Here is a 20,422-nt window from a genome sequence, read left to right as displayed (position 1 = left end):
TTGGGAAACACTGTGGTCCTGGTTAAAAGACACCACTGCAGACTGTTGTAAGAAACAGGATGCAAACCACAGTCTGTGGTGCCATTTTTATGTCCATCAGTCCATCTCTACCTCTTGAGAAGTGTAATCTTAAGCTAATTCCACCTCCACACAACCATAAGAGGTCACTTGAAGTCATGACGATAGGTAGCTCTTATGTGTTTGAACATACAGTACAACCAGCGCTGTTGTTTTTTCCTGTGAGGACAGTGCATCAGTACAGAAGAGAGCTGTTTGTAGCTTTATAATCCCTCTTCCCCCGGTGTCGGGAACATCCTGTAGCATGTAGTTTTCGCTCGGCAGCCTTGCCAAAATTTGTCTTCATTGTAACTTTTTCTTGTTTCCTCCTCTCATCGCTCTGGCCATGTGTGAATATCGAGCTCTGACAAAGCAGTCATGACCGAACACTGACTGTCAGCCTCACCTGCGTCAGAAGAAAACCAGAGCAGCATGTGTCACATCTGTCTTCTCCCCCGATGTTGAAAATCATTATAATTGAGAGAAAAGATGAAGAAAATACTACCAGAAATATATTTGAAGGCCACGTTCAAACAGGGGTCACATGCAGGAATAAAAGACTGTTGTATAAATCAAAGATCGGAATATTGATTGCCTTTTTTTTTTCTTTGCATCAATGTGAAGTGGGACCAAAACAGTGCTTTGGATTTAACAAAATCCAATAAAGCATGGAGGTGGGCTCAGTGACAAGTATTTCTTAACCCAGACAAATGTGCCTGTAGCATTGAATTTGAAAAAAATGTTGAGTGCTGAAAGTTGGCATTGAAAACTTTTTAGTTAAAGTCTTATTCTTGTCACTTCATGTTCTGAAGTTAAAAGAAAAAAAATCAGACTTTTTTTGGTGACCAGATCAGTGTGAAACAGATACAGAGCAATGCACTTCTTTCAGGTCAACAAAGTAGAGCAAATGTGAACAGGTCTGGAAACAGTTCGCCTCCCACGTGTTGGAGAGAGAAACAAGAGTTGTGCATTTGTACAACTCTTCCTGTTCATAACTGTACCCGCTGCCTGCAGCTGACAGCTTCTTGCCCCATTTTTGAGCCGAGCCAATCCTGAAAAGGTACGATCGATTCAGCTGTCTGCTGCACCGCACAAACCGGTTCAGTGGAAGCAGAGGTCTTAATGTTCCTCCCTGAATCTGCATCTTCACCAGATAGATTTCTGTCCTTCATCAAATAATTTATCTCTCCAACCAAATAATCATATCGCCATCAGTTATCGGCAATTGCTCTGTTTGTGTCCAGAGATTCAGCGAGTCTAATCAGGCTCGGGAGTTCTGTGGCAAATAATTTCCAAACCCCCTATCTCTCTTTTCATTATTTTCAGTGAACACAGAATTGTTTTAACACCTTGCTGATTGCTGTTTTGTCCTGTTCTGTGTTCTGCTCCACCAGTTACTTAAATTATATTGTTTTTTTTCTTTGTCTCTTTTCAGAGTGCGGCCGCTGCCCCCAGTCCAGTGATGGGCAACATGCCACCTAATGACGGCATGCCGGGAGGACCCATGCCCCCGGGCTTCTTTCAAGTAAGGAAAAAGAACTTTCTTGCTGACTTCATCCCTCCTCACCCACCCCCGCCACCTTCACCCATCGCACACGCCCGACAGCCTCCATCCCTCACCACCCCTCCCCTATCCATCGTTAAGCCTATCCTTCTGTCTCCTCCTCCTTTTTTAGCCTCTTTAGCTGTCCTAATCCCCATCCAGATGTGTTCCCTTCTCTGTCTCTCTGCCTCCGTCCCATATGTCCATGCTCGGGTTGTTAACTCCTCATGCTCTGCCTGATGCAGCGGATGCACTGACAGACTTCTTCTGACACAATGTATTTGCGCAAATACGACGTTGTGTTAGCACTGGGTTTTTTTAGGGAGAGGAGAGGAGAGTAGAGGAGGCTATTTTCTCTGGTTTGTGTTGCTTCACTAATTCCTCCTGTCATCACTGTTCTCTGAGGGCTGTCTCGGAGGCTGACGAGGTCACACACACTGTCTCTCTCCTCTCTCTCTATGTTTCCATCACTCTCTCCCCTTTCTCCCTCGTATGCAAACACACACACGCGAGCCTTATTTGACACTTAAACACACATTAAACTAGTAACACTCTCAAAATTGAGGCTTTAAAATATACACACCCCAAAATATCCACACAATTGCTGAAGGTGAAAAGAGAACTGAACAATTATATTTACTTAAAACTGCTGTACTTTAAGTACATGTAAAAGTCTTATTCAAGTTATTATTGTCAAGACAATTGCAAATACATCTGTATGGTAAATGTAAAGCTACTGCCATTAACCTGCCCACTGGCATTAGTTTAGCTTAGCACAAAGACTGGAAACAGGGGTAAACAGCTAGCCTCTCTGTCCAAAGGTCACAAAACATCCCATACCAGCATCACTAAAGCTCAACAGTAAACCTGTTACACTTCATGTATTTAATCTGTACAAAAACAGTAGTGGAACAATACACTGTGGTTTTTACACATAGTAACACTTAACTAAGCTAACCATCATCATTTAACACACAAAATGCAAGAAAGCAGATTTTGCTGAAATGATTAATCGCTCAATCACTGTATTCACAGAAAAATGACTTGTTAAGAATATGGATAATTAGGGAATACTTAATTTCAAGAAAAGTGCCAAACATTAGTTAGTCTCACCCTCTCACATGTGAGAATTTGCTGCTTTTCACAGTTAAGCGAAAGTTATGGGACTTTTGGCCACTAGCAAGACAAAATAAGTGGCATCACCCTGGGCTCTGAGAAACTGTGATGGGCATATTTCACTATTTTCACAAGTATTCATCAAAAAATTAGTGACAGATTAATTGATAATAACAAAGTCATTATTTGCAGCCCTTATAACTGTATACGTATTTAGTCGATGTCTGTAGTTAAGTATATTTTACACTAATAATAACAACGTATACAGTCTGCCATAATGCCCTGCACATTATACATGACTGAGCATGTTTTACATATTTGCTCCTACTGGGTGTTTAGTATGCTTGATGTAGAAGTACATACAGTGTGGAATTATTTGCCTGCATTGTCTTGTGCTGTTTGATTGGCAGCATGTTGTGTGCTGTGCAGCTTGTGTGTGTGTGCGTGCCGGGGTCGTGGAGAATGTTAATGATGTATGAGCAGTGAGCAGGGCAGGGAGAAAGCTATCTGATGGTATTGCGTGAGTGACATTGCTTTCCATAAATAGACCCTGTGTGCATGGCAGACAGACAGACGGACGGACGGACAGATAGACGGGCAGGATGGGTAGATGGGAGACACGGAGAAGAAAGAGGGGATGGATGGTTTCTTTTCGGCGACACAATTTTTGTCTTCTCTTCTCTTCTCTCTGCTGAGCTCAGCTAAATCAAGCAGCAAAGGTGAAGAAAACATAAAAAAATTAAAGTGTGAACAGAGAAAAAAAGTAAAGGGTAGAGACAAAATGCACCAAACTTTACATCAGATATCCCTAAATCAAGCCCACAGCACTGCCAGAACAGCAGCATATTTTAATGTGTCGGCATGTGTTCATATGGTATCTTTCAACTTCAGCTACAGCTAAAACCACACACACTGCTGTCCTAGGTAGCTGACATTCACTCCCTGGTGAACTAATGGTTGCGGTTCACACTAAAAGTGCAGGCTACTGAGTTTTCTGCAGCTAATTTATTCATTCAGGTGGAGGGGAAGCAGATTTTTTTTTAACATTCCCTCCCACACATTGTTGAAATTTTACTCATATTCTCATCTCACTGCTCACAGTCATGCTGGAGTCAGTCGATTGGCAGTGTGAAATTTCCATGTTTGTGGCTCAGGGTGTGGAAGGGCTCAAACTCTGAGATGTTTATTAAAGTGCACAGTGTTTTGGATGCAGAATTGTGAATGGATCGTATCTAGTGAAACCCAATTTTCTGCGTGCTTTAGTCATTTCTCATCTACACTCCAGGTCGGCTTTCCCCTCGCTACCTTCTCCTCTCTCCTTCGTGCGCCTGACATCCTTCTCCATGACATTTCCTCACTCTCTCCATTTCCCTTGTCTTTGAAACTATTATTTTCTCGCTCTCACACACACCGCTCCAGTGACACATGCTTACTCACCGACTCCGTTGTGCATGAACTGTTCACGTGCACTCACTGTGAGCGAGTGTGAGCCTGTGTGTGTTGCAGAATTTTTTTTCCCAGTTGCACTGGCACTGTAATTAACATAGGTGACCCCACCACTGTTATTGGCTACAGTCCTAGGAGAGTGGGATGAGGGGCAAAGGAGGGACAGTGGAGGAAAAAAATGGAAGTGGAGGTAGAAGGAGGAGGACGTCCGCTCCCGTGCTCCCCTAATCTGTAGCTCACAGGACGAGCCTGACATCAGGCTCCTGCAGCAAAGGAAAATAAAGGTAGCTAACTAGTGAGAGAGATGCGATTTAGGTACGGAGACAGATGAAGGAAAAGAAAAGGAAGAAGTGGCTGTGGTGTGTACATTTGGCATGTAATCCTCCTCTTCTTAGAGAAGGTCCATCGCTGCTGCATCATGGCCCTCTGGGGAGGACAAGCAAAGGGGGGAGAGGACGGTGGGGGGAGGAGAAAGAGGGAGGAGAGCCTGCATGGAGAGACAGAGTTAATGACAGTGAGGAGGAAGAAAAGAAAGCAGCAGAGAGTGGAGGAGAAGAGAGGACACTGAGACGCCAGAAAAGTCTCTCAAAAATGTTTGCTTTCAGAGATGTGAGATCACAAAAATCACATGCTAAAGATTTACAGTGCAGTTTTTACAGTGTGCACACAGCAGATGTATAGACAATTGGACTGAATAATGAGAGAAGGAGACAAAATCTGGAAGAAAACAGCATAAATAAGAGCATTAGGCTTCTGTCCAGGGAAAAGCAAATTAGATAAAATGTGCTCTTTAGAGATTTATATGGTCCATCTGTCAAATAATGCTCCAAAAATCTGTCTTTGTTGACCTTATTCTCTGATCTACACGTGGTACGTCAGGTACTCAAAAAACTTAATGCGCTCCATTAAGTCTATAAACCAGTTAGGGTGGGGCAGCCTCTTTCTACTAAACTGAAATCGGTCCTCTTGCCAAAAAGAAAAAAAAAAAAAAAAAAAGAGAAAGTCAAGGGCAGTGTGTTTTACTGCAGGTAATTGCGGCTCTTCAGGGACAACACCAAAAAAGCACAACAAGAGGATTAGGTTTGATTACACATTTAAGAACAAGCAGCCCAGGTATCAAAGACAAATTTAAGAACCTGTTAAAAGCTGACACATGGCAGGCACATGGTGAATTAGGGAGACATCTGCTCAGAGTAATTTATTTATCAAAGTTAAGACTGATCTTGAGGTTCACTCTGGTCACTTGTTTTACAAAGCTACTGATTAATAAGGTGAAGTGCGTTTAGAAAGTGAATGGAAGTGCTGAAAAACATGCAGAGGTGGTAGAAGATCAGGTATTATTTATTATCTGTAAGGGCCAAATATCTCAGTGTTTGGTCAGGGTCGGCGTTGGTCCTTCAGCGGGTCCTTGGTTTTTTGATCCCTGGATGATTAAGGGACAGAAAGGTAACTGCAAGGTTGTAAGGTGACTTTTGGACACAAAACATCAAATGCACATATTACCCAAGCAAAATTCAAATTCAACAAAATGAGACAGAAACAGTTTGACTTTTTGGAACACATCTTCGATAAAAGACACCGACAGATTATGTAGAAAAATCTCTGTAAAACATTTTACTCTCTTTTTCAACCATATCTGAGGTGGAGCTTTGAATAGGAGACACAAAAAGACGGATGCTAAAGGACCCGAGATGAGAGTGTGCAGGCAAAACTTTTCACTTGATATAAAACCATTGAAGGGAGGAACCGTCTATGACTCGTATCGTCACTGCTTATCCTTGAGAGGACAGCGACAAAAATGATACTCCTACAATTCTCCTTGAATGACAACTTAAAAACGAGAGGCAGTCCTCTGTTCCCTCCGTCCATTGTCTGCCTGTAGCCAGTGTTAGACTTAGTTCAAACAGGCTGATAACAGTCACTACAGTTAAACAGTGATTTGAATGTAGCCTTTGTCTCCTGCTGTGCATGCTTCATCCCTATCAGCGGCACGTTTGCGATACGGCATGTTTTTATCTGTTTAGAGGCAGACGTGAGAACTTGCTCTAAACACACACGTAACCATTTCCCTGTGTGCTGTTGAAACTTCAGGTGAACGTTCCTCTACGCTAAGGAGCGGGGGGTGGGGTCACAGATATATATAGATCATTTGGCACCTTCCTAACATGTTTAAATGGCTGTCAGCATTTCACGGCCGTCCTCAGGGAGAAAAGACCCCTGACGGCGTGTTCCCATCTTTGAGCTGACGTGTTGCCATGCTATATACCATGAGCTAGCGGGAGACCTACTGCTGCCACTGCTGCTCTCTCTGGAATGTTAGCAAGGAATGACAATGAGTGTTCACTCAGTGTGTGTAAGCCTCTGTGTGTGTGTGTGTGTGTGTGTGTGTGTGTGTGTGTGTGTGTCTGCGTATGAGTGTGTGTGGTGCTGTCCCTCCTGGCTTTGTTTGTTGTGTTCAGTGATGCAGGCTGCTTTGTGTTCTCGCTCTCTGTTTGTGTGTGTGTGTGTGTGTGTGTGTGTGTGTGTGTGTGTGTCCGTCCAGTAGTTTGACAGCAGATACACACTGCCCTCTAGTGTTAGCAGCTGTAAACAAGAGAACAAAACTCAGTTGACTGGTACTCTTCCATCGCTTCCTCTCTCTCTCTCTCTCTCTTCTCTCTCTCTCTCCTCTCTCTCTCTTCTCTCTCTCTCTCCTCTCTCTCTCTCTCTCTGTTAGTGGTCCATCAGGGGCAGCAGTGTGGGTCTTCCTTAAGCTGAAATGAGTGGTGGGGAGGCGAGGGGGTTGTGTTGATGGGTTTGTGGTACTGTGCCAAGCTGTTATCTCCTTAGCCGGGTAGAAAATGATTTTATTAATTGCTTCATTTAACGCTCCCCGTGTCCCCCTCCTTCTTCCCCTCTCCTACACAAATACACAAACAACACCACACAATCGCACACACGCACACACTCTCCAACCAAGCTACTTTTCAAACTCGCCCTGTGTATACCTCTGTGACAGTTGAAATGTTCTGTCTCTCCGTCTCTCTGCAGGGACCTGTAGAGAGAACAGTACGGCCATAAAGGCCATATGCTGGCCCATTCAGATGTAATAGCAGGAAGGCCAGGGGAGGCCCAGCCCGAGGAGCTATGCTCCATTATGGCACATTATAGAGAAGAACAAGAGACAAGCATAGTGTGCATGTGTGTGTGATTGTGTATTACGTACATTGCAGGGAAAAAATCTTTTCGCATAGCCACTTTACGGGGACTCAACTCCCATTTGGGGACAGAAAAGCTGGTCCCCACAAGATTTACTGTTAAGTTTTAGATTTAAAACTTGGATTGGGATTAGGATCAGGCATATAGTGGTTAGACAGTTAAGGTAAGGCTCCAGAAAATGAATGTAAGTCAATGCTATGTCCTCCAAAGTGACTAAAACTGGACTGGGTGTGTGTCTGTGCGTAGAGGAGAAGCAGACTGCTGCAGCTGGGTCAGTGCAGCCAGACCCCGCAGGGATGTCTTGTTAGACACACACACACACCACACACACACACACACACACACACGCACACACACACACACACACACACACACACACACTGGCTTGGCAACAACAATAACCTCTGAGGTCAGACAGAGCTAGCACTGCATTAGCCCCAGTGTGAACCTGCTGAGAGACAGAACGAGCCAGTACAGCTGGTGTTAACCACCCAAAACATACACACACAGAGTGGCAGAGCAACCACAGTGGCACTGGTGCAAACGTCAAACGTCCACCGTGCCAACTCAGTCATTCAGAGATCCCTGTATGTGCAACTAAATAAACATTTCCAGATTACTGACCAGCTGCGTGTTGTGTAGCTGGTTAATAAATTGCTTTATTAAAGACTGCTTCTCAAATGAGCCAGTGTCATGACAATGAGATGAATAGAATCAATGCAGCAAGTAAACTGCCATGTTTAAAAAGGATCGGAAGCACCTGTCTTGGGAGCCCTGCTGCTGTTACTGAGCTCAACACTTGTGCCTTTTTAGAAAAGGGTTACAAGTCCATGAAAAAGTGCTTCTGCTTATGAGCAGTGTTGGTTTCATGTGTATGTACAAGCTCATCTCTCCTGCCAAAATCTGTGCTCTTATACAGCGTACCTGGCAGCACAGCAACACTGTATCTGTGCCTGTGGGAATGCACTTGTTTCAAGCTGTCAGTCAGGCATGTTTATTTTCCCACTGTAGCAGCGCCCACAGGTTCCTGGTGCTCAGCTCTGTCGGCACTCAACCGTCCCAGCCATGCCAGCAGAGCACTCACACAGGGAAGGCAGCACAGTGGGCAGGGTGGGAAAGTAAGGGAGAGACTGTTGGAGGGGGGTAAAGATAGTATGTGTGTGAGTGTTTCTGTGAGGTGAGAGACATGCATGTATCTGTGCAACTGCCTCTGTTATGGAAACAGATGCAGACAGGTGAAGAGGTGCACAAGTCTAGACAGTTATGTGTGTTGATGTGTGTGAGCGCTGAAATGATTAGTCAATTAGCCAAGGTTAATCAGCAGCAAATTAAGTCAACACATTAATGCTAATAATTGTGATAACTGGTTAATTGTTTTAAACCACTACGTGTAGGATTTCAAAATTCACCCCTGATTAGTATGTGGACACGCTGATCCAACCTGCTTGGTGACACTTGGATAAATGTGCTGAATGCAGCACATTGTCTGGACCAGCCTTCACCAGGAATGACTTGTTTTTCAATAAGCCAAACTTATGCCATCAGAAATATTTTTAAAATGCTGTAGTCACACAAGGATTCTACAGTAAGCAATTTATCAAGCAAAAATGTTAAATATTTGCTGGTTTTATCCTTTTTGTTGTTGCTGTTTTTTGTTTCACAGCTTTTCCGTTTATCATTGTAAATGATATCAAAAAAAAGGCTGTGAAAACATGTAATGGGTATTTTTCAACTTTTGTATCATATTTTTTTCTTTTTTGACATTTTATTCTTTTTTGATATTTTATAGATTAAACAGCTACCTGGAAAATAGTCTCTGGATTAATAAAGTCAAGTTAATTTATTTATAGAGCATACATAAATCTAATTTAATCAATAAAGAAATATTTGTTGACATTAGTTGTAAACCATGCAAACTCATGTATTGTAACTGCATATTTGCATGAACAAGTGCACACAAATGCATGTAAACAGGTCTACCAGAGCAGGGGTGAGTGTGTGTGTGTGTGTGTGTGTGTGTGTGTGTATGTCTGTGTGTCTCAGGTTATATTTCACATGGGTAATCCCCTAATCCCTCAGCTTTTCATTGTGATGTTAGACACACATCTGTTGAAATATCACACCTCTTCAGTACATATACTGCATATGCACACACATATTCAAACCAGCACACACTCCACACACACTCTCAGCACCTGAGAGAAGAAGATCCTGCTCTCACCTGTGTAAAAAGAGGGTGATCTCATATTCGCACTCATCACCGCTCAGTTGCACAGCTCACGCACACACACACTCTCTCCCACACACACCTGTAATGTTACCTGATAGCAGAGTGCTTGACGGAGGCTCTGGCAGACTCGTAGATAAGCCTGGTCTGGCAGTGGGTGGTCCTCTGTCTGCGCATTGATGTTCAGGTAGTAACAGATCTCTGCTGGAGTTGCTGCTGCTGGAGTCAGATGAGGTTACTGAAGGAAGAGACAAATAGGTCAGAGTTCATACAGTCCTCTGATACTGTATTCACTTTAATGTACTCAATACAGTGTTTGTTCTCAGAGACTGACTCAGGAAAGGGCTCATTCACTTTCAAAATGTAAAGTGAAACTGCAGTTCAAATACCACTGAGTGAGTCCAGGGCAGGTTTAAGTGACATAATAATTTCAGTTATTTTCATCTGGGGACTCATTTATCTGTATTTTGCCATAATGATGTTTGATTGGGTTCAAATATTATGCCCAAAATGAGGACCAGGATTAAGTTTTCGTTGGCCGTTAACTGTGTTTTGGACGGCAGCACCTTTGGCAAACTGGGTCAAGAGTCATCATGAGAAAAATATAGTAATATAATCAAAATAAGACTAATTTGAAAAGAACCTGAATTATTCTTTGGCAAAACCACATGATTGTAAGTAATCGTTGATTAAAGTCCACCTCCTGAATCGATCTGACGTCATCTGGGCAATTAACAATTCCTGTACATAAAAATCAATGTGGCCCTCTGCAAATGTCAGTGACAAACCTCATTACATGCATTCATTGTTGTTGTAACAAAATAGATATGCATAGCTGTGCTGTAAGTAAACACACTTAGACTGGACATGCTGCAATTTACCTCTGAATGAAATGCCAATTAAAGCTGCATTAAGTGATGCTGACCACTAGGGGGCAGAAACAAGCTCACACAAAATTTTTTCAATGTATAATTGCTTAATAGGTTCTTTTGTTACATGCTAGCATGTACATACATCCTTACACACTCAGCAGACATATAATAACATGAGTATCTCATTGGAGTTTGGTCTCTTGCCACATCACACATGTAAGTCCAGTATTCACTTACCTTTTAGCTTTGGTTTGATGCAGCATCTCCTGAAATAAATCTTGTGTCTTTCTTAACAGCCACTTATTTGACTCTGTCTCTCCTCAGTGTCACACTAATCAGGTATCAGCACATGCGTTTCTGAACCTGAGTGCTGTTGGTTTGTCTCTTCGTTTCATATTGATGGTTTAATGAGAACTGCTGGAATGTAATCGTACGGACAGGCAAACTGAAACATTGAGTTTGTTGTTGATTCTCAGTGGGATTGGCAACACTATTATAAATCATTTCAAACAACACTGCATATATTTCATATTTATATGGATGTAGCTGTAACATACACCATATAACAATAACAAATGAAATTTCAACTTTTGAAAAATGGTCACACAAATGTTTGTCTTATCCCTACTAAAAATGAAATATTTGCTGTGGTGTAAACTGGTGACAGGTAAACTGTTTCTAGAAAGGGATGTTGCCACTGAATTTTTAAATTTATCTTTTGGAACAGAATTCCTTTCACTTTCAAGATGAGGAAAATAATAACATCTGTCTTTTAGCATTTGGTTGAATTTTACCTTTAAATATAATATCACATAGTCTTTTTGATCAATAATGCCAATGCTCACACTGACAAGGGATTTATTTTAAGTTTGCTGCATTTAATTTTTCCCAAGCAGATCTGAATATCACCAAATATATTATCTCAGCACTTTATTGAGACCTTTCTATCTTTTCTTCACCAGGGTCCACCAGGATCTCAGCCTTCCCCTCACACGCAGCCTCCCCCACACAACCCCAGTAATCCCATGATGGGACCTCATGGACAGGTAAGACAGAAACATTTTACTCAATCCTCCTCTTCTTTCATTTGCTGCTTTATAGCTCCCTCTCTAAGCCTATGCTCTCACTGTTTTACACTCACTCACCTACTCACTCACTCACTCACTCACTCACTCACTCACTCACTCTCACACAACAGGAGAGCACAAACGGCGCACAGCTCCCTTGTTGTGCTAACAGACAGGACAGGCAGCATCCATGATGGTAGGTTGGATGAATAATTTAGCTGTGTTGGCCCAGCTGTAAGGAGCGGAGGTGCATCTGGAGGGCCTCCTCTCTCCCTCAGCCCAGTGCTCACCATCCCATAGTCCATCAATAGACCATTAATATTGCAGCACAGCCTGACACTGTGCAGCTCTTCGTGCACAAACCCACCATAACATGGTCAAAGGAGGTGGGGAGAGGAGAGGAGAGGAGGGAGGAAGGAAAGAAGGAAGAGGGGACAAAAGAAAACAGTAGTAAGCCAGTCCTCCCCTCAAGGGGTAACTAGGATTATATAACTCGTCCTCCATGTACACACACACACACACACACACACACATCATGCTGTATATAATTACCACTGAAAAACAGTCTCCTGTTGTATTTGTGTTGTGCTTATCTTTGAGTGAAGATGATGATACGAACATTATTCTGCTGTTCATGCTCCGTGACAAAAACACACAACTCTTACCCAATCTGCATTCAAATCAGCATGTTTCCCCCCTGATACTAAAATAGTTGGATTGAGTTTGGAATTAATTCTTATCATCTGACACTGAAATATGGCTCACTGGATGCGGGTATTTGTAGTTGCAGCAGTGCACTCTCATAGGTAATTCTGAAAACCATCTGTCTGGGGTGCTTTACATTATTCACTAGTTGTACGCTGGCTCTGTGTGTGTGCGTGTGTGCATTAGTGTGTGTGTGTCTTGACCATCCTGCTCTTGTCCCCTCTCTGCTGAAACATCTGTCTGGATGGTGTCTTCAGTTTCTCTTATGAATTGCACTATCCAGGCTGTATTTTTGCAGCACTGCTGTGTGGTGACACTCACTCACACACACACACACACACACACACACACACACACACACACACACACAGTGGGAAAATGTCCAGCATATGTGCAGCTGCACAAAACAGACAAACCTTCAAGATGTAGAACATCGTTTCAGCTCGTACTACTCCTTCTCCCACCCAACTATGTCATGTTTCTCTCCTTTTTCTGCTCCACCTCCCTCTCTCCCATATTGTTCTTCCAGTCCATGTCTCCATCCTGTATGTGTTCTCTCTCTCTCCTTCTCTCTTATCTATCCTCCTTTACCTTTATCCTAATGGATTTTACCACCTGAGGTCTTACTTTCCAAAACTTAATGATAGGCCCCTCCTTCTTGGCAAATGTATTAAAACTACAATGGTACATTATTCTTCAACACAATAGCTCCCCCTGCTGACCAGCAATCATATCACCTCAAAAGTGGGCAGGTTAGATACAGTGATACTGGTTTGTGTGAAGTTGATTGGTATTTATCAAGAGGAACAGTTTCTACTCACTGTTTTGCCATTCTTTGTTTATCTCCCAAGGAAATCTTGCGACTAATCAGTTTTTCATGGGAACATTTCTGTGTCTGATTTGCACAGAAATACTAGGTTAAGCTTTATTTAGTACAAAACCTCAAAATAACAGCATCTCAGATGATGAGAAATCCATATAAAATCAACACAGTAAATATTTATCCATGTTATAACCCCAAGCAAAGAGCAGACCCAGATAGGACGTGATGTTGTTATTTGAAGTTGAATTTTATGTTCACAGAGCTGATAATGACAATGGCACGCTGAGACATGTACTCTGTAGTGGTTTGTTTGTTTTATAATTCATGCATTGTTTTGTGTCACACTATTTAACTTCCTTAGAAATCTGATTAATAACTCCTGCTGCATTCGTTTTGCACACCTTTCTATCGATTGATTGTCAGTATAACTTTATGAGTATCTGACCCTAGTTTTATTTATTTTTTTCATTTGAGATTAGCAAATATTGTGGATTACAGCAGACACTAGATTTCATGCTAATTGAATTAAATCTATACTTTAGTGTCTTGTTTTCTTGTACATAACCAAAGTTTAGAGAGTTGGAAGTGCATTTGATTAGAACAAAGTCAAGAGAACACTTACTTGTGATATTTTAAGGCCTGCCTGTCAAGAATTAGAACAAGTATTCCACCCTGAAATAATTGTATAAATAATTCTCATCCTTCTCCGGTCTTTCCTGCAGCCATTCATGTCTCCGCGGTACCCAGGTGGCCCAAGGCCCTCCCTCCGTATGCCAAATCAGCCTCCTGGGAGCATCCCAGGGTCACAGCCTCTCCTGCCAAACAGCCTGGACCCCACCAGACCTCAAGGTATTGACGGACATGCAACATTATTTCAGAGAAGCCACACTTAAACGGTCTCATACTGGGTCTAAACAGTGGTGCCAAACTAACATGCTGCTCTATCTGTGTCTCACCACAGGACATCCGAACATGGGGGGTCCAATGAGGATGAATCCCCCCAGAGGCATGGGAGGCATGGGCCCACAGGTAGGCACCAGCTCTATTACTCAGTCACACAGAATATAACACAAAGGGCTGTGTTAATAAAGCAAGTCATGACAGTGGATGGTGTCCTTTAGTATTACCAGCCTACTACACTCCCACTCTGCAGCTGCTGCACAGCCAGATTTGTCAGTTTATGAACAAACCCAATGTTTGGTTACCCTTCATTTAGAGCTTCCATAAAAACAGCTATAATGTCAAACCAGCAGCCTATAAAATGCATGCAGATAATCCTTCTACCCTACTGAAGAGAAGTTTTGGTTCTGCCAGACTCGTAACTTTGCCTTTAAATGTCAGAAGCGCTTTGATGATTAGCTTGGCTCTGACCAGAGCTCACCCACTGCCAACGCCAGTTCTACATGTTAAATCCTACTTGCGGACTCCCACCTAGGGAGACAGACAGAGGCAGAATGCTCAGACTGCTCTGAGTAAGCCACCACCAACACATTTTGACCAAAATCACTGCCAATTTTGGCACTGTTGGTTTCCTTTTATCGACTTAATTTTTGCCAATGTGATTCAGTGTAATACAAAAAATGCTTAAACAACAGTGTCCTTTTGAATTACCATTACCAGGCAGCTGCTTCATTCTGCACCCAACCATCTCTTGCTCTAACATCACCTCACACTTACACACACACACACTCCCTGTGCCCCTCGGCCCCTCTCTGTGCCACCCTGGCACGGTGACTTTGGCAGTGAGCGTACCAGCAGCTGGTGTGGCATCTGCTCGACAAGTGTAATCGTCTGCTGAACAAAACTCTTCCTCTGAGTGGAGCTGCTCTCTGGCCTGCCCCCCTACTCCCTCTCCCTCTCTCTCTCTGTCTCAGTCACACACACGCGCGTGCACACACACACACACATACACACATACATACAAGTACGCACATGTAGTGCCAGCCAAACCTGCCTGCTGGGCAGCCATGAAAACATACACGCAAACGCACAGAGGGGAGCATGGCCATGTAGAGATACATGTACAGAGACGCACACAGCTCATACAGACGTACACAAACACGCAGCTGTCTGCTTTCACACACACAGCCCACTCTGGCCAGCCCACACACAACCCATACAACGCACATAATTAAACACTAGTTAGTGGGAGACATGATCGTCGGCGACCTTCATTAAGATTCAAACCTTTAGATGGAGCAGGTGTGAGACGCCATGCTGACTGTGTGTTCCTCTCTTTGTGCAGAACTACGGCGGAGGGATGAGGCCTCCTCCAAACTCCATGGGGCCGGGGATGCCAGGCATGAACATGTTAGTAGACTGGGGAAAAAAGTTCTCAAATATTTGTAAATTCTACTTCCAGGGATAGGATTATTTTATGGAAATATTCTGCTTTAAAAAAAAAAGAAAGAAAGAAAAAAAGATCTTTGTGGTTCTGCTATCGGGTATGACAGAACTTTCTTCACCAAGTCATTTGCTGAGATCTGGGGATGTATCAGAATCCCTCATTGCATTGAAAATAGGGGTATGAACAACTATAGTGAGTATGGTTTGTCAGACTTGGTCTGCAAAATCTAATGGAGGACAGATTGTTTAACACTTGCGCTGGTTGCCTTTGTTCTCTCCTCCAAACACTGCTCATGCTTCTCCCCCGCTGATCCTCAGATCTCACTAATGAAGTTGATTAGAAAATATGTTATTATTACCAGCTTGGTGTAAAGTTTCTTCCTTTACTTTAATAAAATACCTGTAATCTGACTGACTGTATAAGATCTAAGAAATTAGAATACCTCACAATGCAAAAATATAATGTTTTTATCGTCATCGTAGTTTACCACCAAAACTAATGCACGGATTATTAAATTATAAGACAAATTAGGAATTATTAAGAATATTTGTCTGTGTGTGTCTCCTACAGTTTAGGTACTGTGTTGCCGCAGTAACACTTAAAACATACTTTTTGTTATGTAAATCCACCTCTTTCCAAGAACTCAGAATTATTTGCACATATCATCTAATAAACTGTGCTCAAGAAATAACTAATTGGAAATCATCATGTGAGCACTGATGTGCATCTTCTTTTGCCTTTGAAAAGATGATGCATGTACCTTTGTTGTGTGCCAGAAGTCTTTGTATTAGATAATAATACTCCTCATCACTCTCTCTGTTTGCATTTCCAGGGGTCCCGGCGGAAGAGGTCCATGGCCAAACCCGAACACCAACTCAGTGAGTCACAGTCTCTCACATCTTTATCGCCCACATGACTGAGCATGTTTACAATAACTGTGCCTCATGTTTTGTTTCATCTTGGGTCTGTTCTCTCCGCAGATAGCTTATTCATCTTCATCTCCAGGCAACTATGTGGTAAGTGTCCCGTCATGGACTCGTGTTCGACCGCGGGCCATAAATTACCTGTCACGCAGTGATATCTAACAGGCAAGCTGCCGTCTAGATGCACTCAGCGCTCATTTCTCTCCTTCTCTTGCTTCTTCGCCCCTCAGGGCCCTCCAGGGGGAGGCGGCCCACCAGGAACTCCCATCATGCCTAGCCCCGGAGGTGAGTTATACACTTCAGTTTCCCTTCTGATTTCTACTTTTATCCAGCATTCACTGAAGGAGGGCTCAGTCTAAGAAACATCAAACCTGCTCTTTGTCAGATACACATCTCTCTTTGGGAGACAGGCAGATATAGGACTCTAAATACTTGAAGGAATTGAGCTTTTAGGAATATTTTTGCAAGTGTAAAACATTTAAAATGGTAAAATGTTGCACTGAATGTGGCATTATATGGGACATACATGAAATATTTTGGTGGAGCATCACATTTGTTGTCACTGTTTTCCAGTTTAGGCACATGCCGGTGTTGTTAGCTATGTTTTCTCGCAGTCAAGACAGTCATCTAAAGGGGAAACAGAGGCATGTCAGTCTGCAATGAACTGAGTGATCCATCTCAGCTTTGACCCATCAGTCTAGTATCTCTGTGGAGGATTAGCTGCAAACAAAACACTGTGGGCAGATATCCTGTAGATGTTCTGTTTCTGTTGGCCTGTGGAGAGCTTCTTTTTGTGTCCACTATTTATTATTTATATACGTACTTCTATTGTGATTCGTTGCCGGGGCAACCTTTTGCACAAAACGCTCCTGCTGCTCACACGTACACGGGGAGGGAAAACATATTTCCACTGCAGTCGCCAAGACTGTGTGCACACACACACACACACACACTCTCACACACTCTCACATACACACAAACCTTTCACAAAAATGCACACCTCCCACTCAGTATTGCCCCCCTCCTCCAGTCACGACATAACAAGCTAGATTCAGAGAAACTAACAGGCAAGATCTCTCCACCACTTTGCACATGCTGTATCCATCTCCTCCCCTGTCTTTCAATTTGTTTTTCTTTTTTTTTTCCTCCTGCTTTTCTCAGTCTTCTTCTCACAACTTTCTGCCTGCAGTGCCAGATCAAGGTCACCTCATCCTTCTGAATCTTTTCAAGATAGACAGACACATGAGGAGTGACACAGCATGTGCTGGTTACTGCTAAGTTTCCAGGGTGTCCACATAATAACTGGGTCTAATCTCCTGATTGTTGGAATTACAGATAATGGCTCTCTTTAATGTACATTGCAGAGTGACTGACTGATCAGACTGATTCACTGACATTATGTTCTGGCACTTAAAGAAACATCCTGTACTGTAGAAAACATGTCTGGTTTGTAGCTAAATGTAATGTACAAATGGCAAAATTAATCAAATCAATTAGTCAAATGCAGTGGAAGACAGTGCCACTCCAGTGGCTATGGTGTAGTTCAGCTCATTATTTCCCATTTATTACCCATTCCATACACACACCAAATCCACCTTATTTTGTGACATTTTTTAGACCAATTGGGTACAAACAGAGCTCTCTAAGTATTTTTGTTAGACTAGGAGGAACAAACTGCCCTACAGTATTCTGATTTTAAATATCCAACTGCTTTTTCTGTATAGATTCAACAAACTCAAGTGAAAACATCTACACAATGATGAACCCCATCGGCCCTGGTGGAAATAGACCTAATGTGAGTAACATTGTTTTGTTCATTTTTGACATATAATAAATAGCTTAATTGTTAGTACATTTATTCAGGATTTATTTATATTTGTATTTATTATTCATTACCAAGCATGAAAATAGCAAGATAAATGACCTTTATAAATGTTCTTGTTATTTTTCTTTAGTTCCCAATGGGACCGGGTCCTGACGGGCCAATGGGTGGAATGGGTGCTATGGAGCAGCATCATATGAACGGATCACTAGGTGAGTAGCTAAAGATAGTGTAGCATGTGGCAGATGCTTGGTGTGAGCTCCTGAGTATATTCAGTGAAACCTGTTATTATCTATGAACGTAGGCCTTTAGAAGTAAGACTCTGCCCTCTTATGGCTGGTAGAGGAAGTGTTTTCTAACCTCTTAGTATTGATCAAAGCTAAAACAGATTAGCAGGGCAGTGAGTGGGCCAATTGATCCTGTAGATGGGTGAGACGTAGTCAGTGAAGCCAGTGGAGTTTGTGCTCATCTGTATCTGAAACAAATAGCTTAATTAAAGGCCATTACCTGTGAGAGGGCAGGGTGTTTCTGCCTGCACTGGATATCCTGAAGTGATGTTAAATTAGTAACAGAGTGCTAAAGATTGTTTAACTGTTACATTATAATCACTCAGGTTTCTCTCTCTCTCTCTCTCTCTCTCTCTCTCTCTCTCTCTCTCTCTCTCTTTTTTAAAAATGTCTAATCACAGGCTCTGGTGACATGGATGGGTTGCCAAAGGTAAGACTGACCAACTGTCTAGCCGTCCGTCCACTTGTCTGTCTGCATGAGCTCTGTATTCTTATTGGTTTGTTTCCCCATGTTGTAGAATTCTCCCAACAACATGGCAGGCATGAACAATCCCCCCGGCACTCCGCGGGACGACGGCGAGATGGCAGGCAACTTTTTAAACCCATTCCAAAGTGAAAGTGTGAGTACCAACACACCGTTTAAGCTGGGAACAAACTGGAAGACGTATTAAAAAATCATATCCAACTGTGACAAAGCACAGTGTAACATACAGTATTTAATCACTTATTTCTTCAGATTACAGTTATATCTGCACAAATCTCCACTTGTACCAAACAACAATCAAACAGCAGGATCACATTCAGATTTGCCCAGTCACACAAAATCAGTGTACTTGATACTGTGATGGCTCCATCTCAGATTTGGGGCAGGAAAATTAAATGCTGAACCTAAGCACGCTAGAGAATGCCGAGTGTCTCTGGTGGTGTGTTTCACAAAAATAGACCTTGAGTATGGCTTAGATCAAACTGACAGACTTCTCACAGATGTTTAAATTCTAAATGTATCTGTTGCATAAAACTGTCTGGGTCTTGACTATCTCAAGTAAGAACAGTTTGTCATGAAGGCTGTTATGGGTGAATTAGACATTTTTCAAACTAGAAGAAATAACTGACTGAGCAACTGAGTGAAACCACTTAGGTCCTTTCACTCCAGCAGAAAATATTTGCCCTCCGAAAACATTCACCAGTTACAGGGTCATCGCACTTTAAAACATCAGCTAAAAGTAGAACACTATAAAAATCTTTTGGTAGTTTAAAATCTCACCTCAGTTCATACCTGGAGCAGAGATGAGAGGCCGTGGCTTCTTAATGTGGACCTGCTGACAGGTCACTCAGACACAGGATTTCTTTGGGCAAAGATGATGATGTCCTGGCTGAGGTTACTGCAGTCTATAAAAACTCTACCTTTCATTACATTGTTTGAAAGCCACAAATGATGAGATATGTTTTTTTTTTTCCATCATGTGATGCCACTGGTCAGCAGGTGCCACTGATTGTTACCATGACAACCATTATGGTAGCATGGTAAACATTTTACCAAGTCTTTATATTTATGAAACTGTCTAACTTACATTGGACAAATCTAGGAGCAAAATTAAGCCTAGCCTTATACTATGGTCTGAAATGTTTGTGAAACCACCCCTGCTCTATTTTGTGCACTCCACCACAAAACCTCCATGATCTTAAAATAAGCCTTCGTGGCTAAATTGAGGTTCATTATCAGCCCTGTACATCATGCCCTGTGTTCCCAGCTTTACCTAAATCCAACACAAAAACAAAGCATGAAGGAAAAGCATGGAAAAAAATCAGATAATGTGCTTTCTCTGATGCATGGAGAGATTGCCAAATAGTGGTTAATGTAAGACTGACAACTACAGTTTGCTACGTTATCTTCACTGTGATCTGATATTCCCTAACATTTTCTCCTTGGGCTGGACTCTTGCTCTGCTTGCTGCTGGTTTACTGACACAGAGAGTAAAATAAGAAAGG

The 20,422-nt window shown here is 42.4% G+C and overlaps 1 protein-coding gene across 2 annotated transcripts in view; it reads left to right on the top strand.

The window, feature by feature from the left end:
- Positions 1–20,422, top strand: part of ssbp4 (single stranded DNA binding protein 4) — an 83,523-nt gene that overhangs the window by 59,629 nt on the left and 3,472 nt on the right. For both annotated transcript variants that reach the window (XM_018667380.1, XM_018667381.2), the window contains exons 5-16: positions 1,493–1,582; positions 11,422–11,505; positions 13,777–13,903; positions 14,016–14,083; positions 15,300–15,364; positions 16,234–16,279; positions 16,382–16,417; positions 16,555–16,609; positions 18,049–18,119; positions 18,280–18,358; positions 18,835–18,863; positions 18,952–19,053. In XM_018667380.1, the coding sequence (XP_018522896.1) occupies positions 1,493–1,582; positions 11,422–11,505; positions 13,777–13,903; positions 14,016–14,083; positions 15,300–15,364; positions 16,234–16,279; positions 16,382–16,417; positions 16,555–16,609; positions 18,049–18,119; positions 18,280–18,358; positions 18,835–18,863; positions 18,952–19,053 (852 nt within the window). The remainder of the gene's footprint in view (positions 1–1,492; positions 1,583–11,421; positions 11,506–13,776; positions 13,904–14,015; positions 14,084–15,299; positions 15,365–16,233; positions 16,280–16,381; positions 16,418–16,554; positions 16,610–18,048; positions 18,120–18,279; positions 18,359–18,834; positions 18,864–18,951; positions 19,054–20,422) is intronic.

The sequence above is a fragment of the Lates calcarifer genome, linkage group LG17, assembly GCF_001640805.2.
Source record: "Lates calcarifer isolate ASB-BC8 linkage group LG17, TLL_Latcal_v3, whole genome shotgun sequence".
Taxonomy (NCBI): Eukaryota; Metazoa; Chordata; class Actinopteri; family Centropomidae; genus Lates; species Lates calcarifer.
The sequence above is the reverse complement of the archived record's forward strand: the minus strand, read 5'-3'. Positions and strand labels throughout refer to the sequence as shown.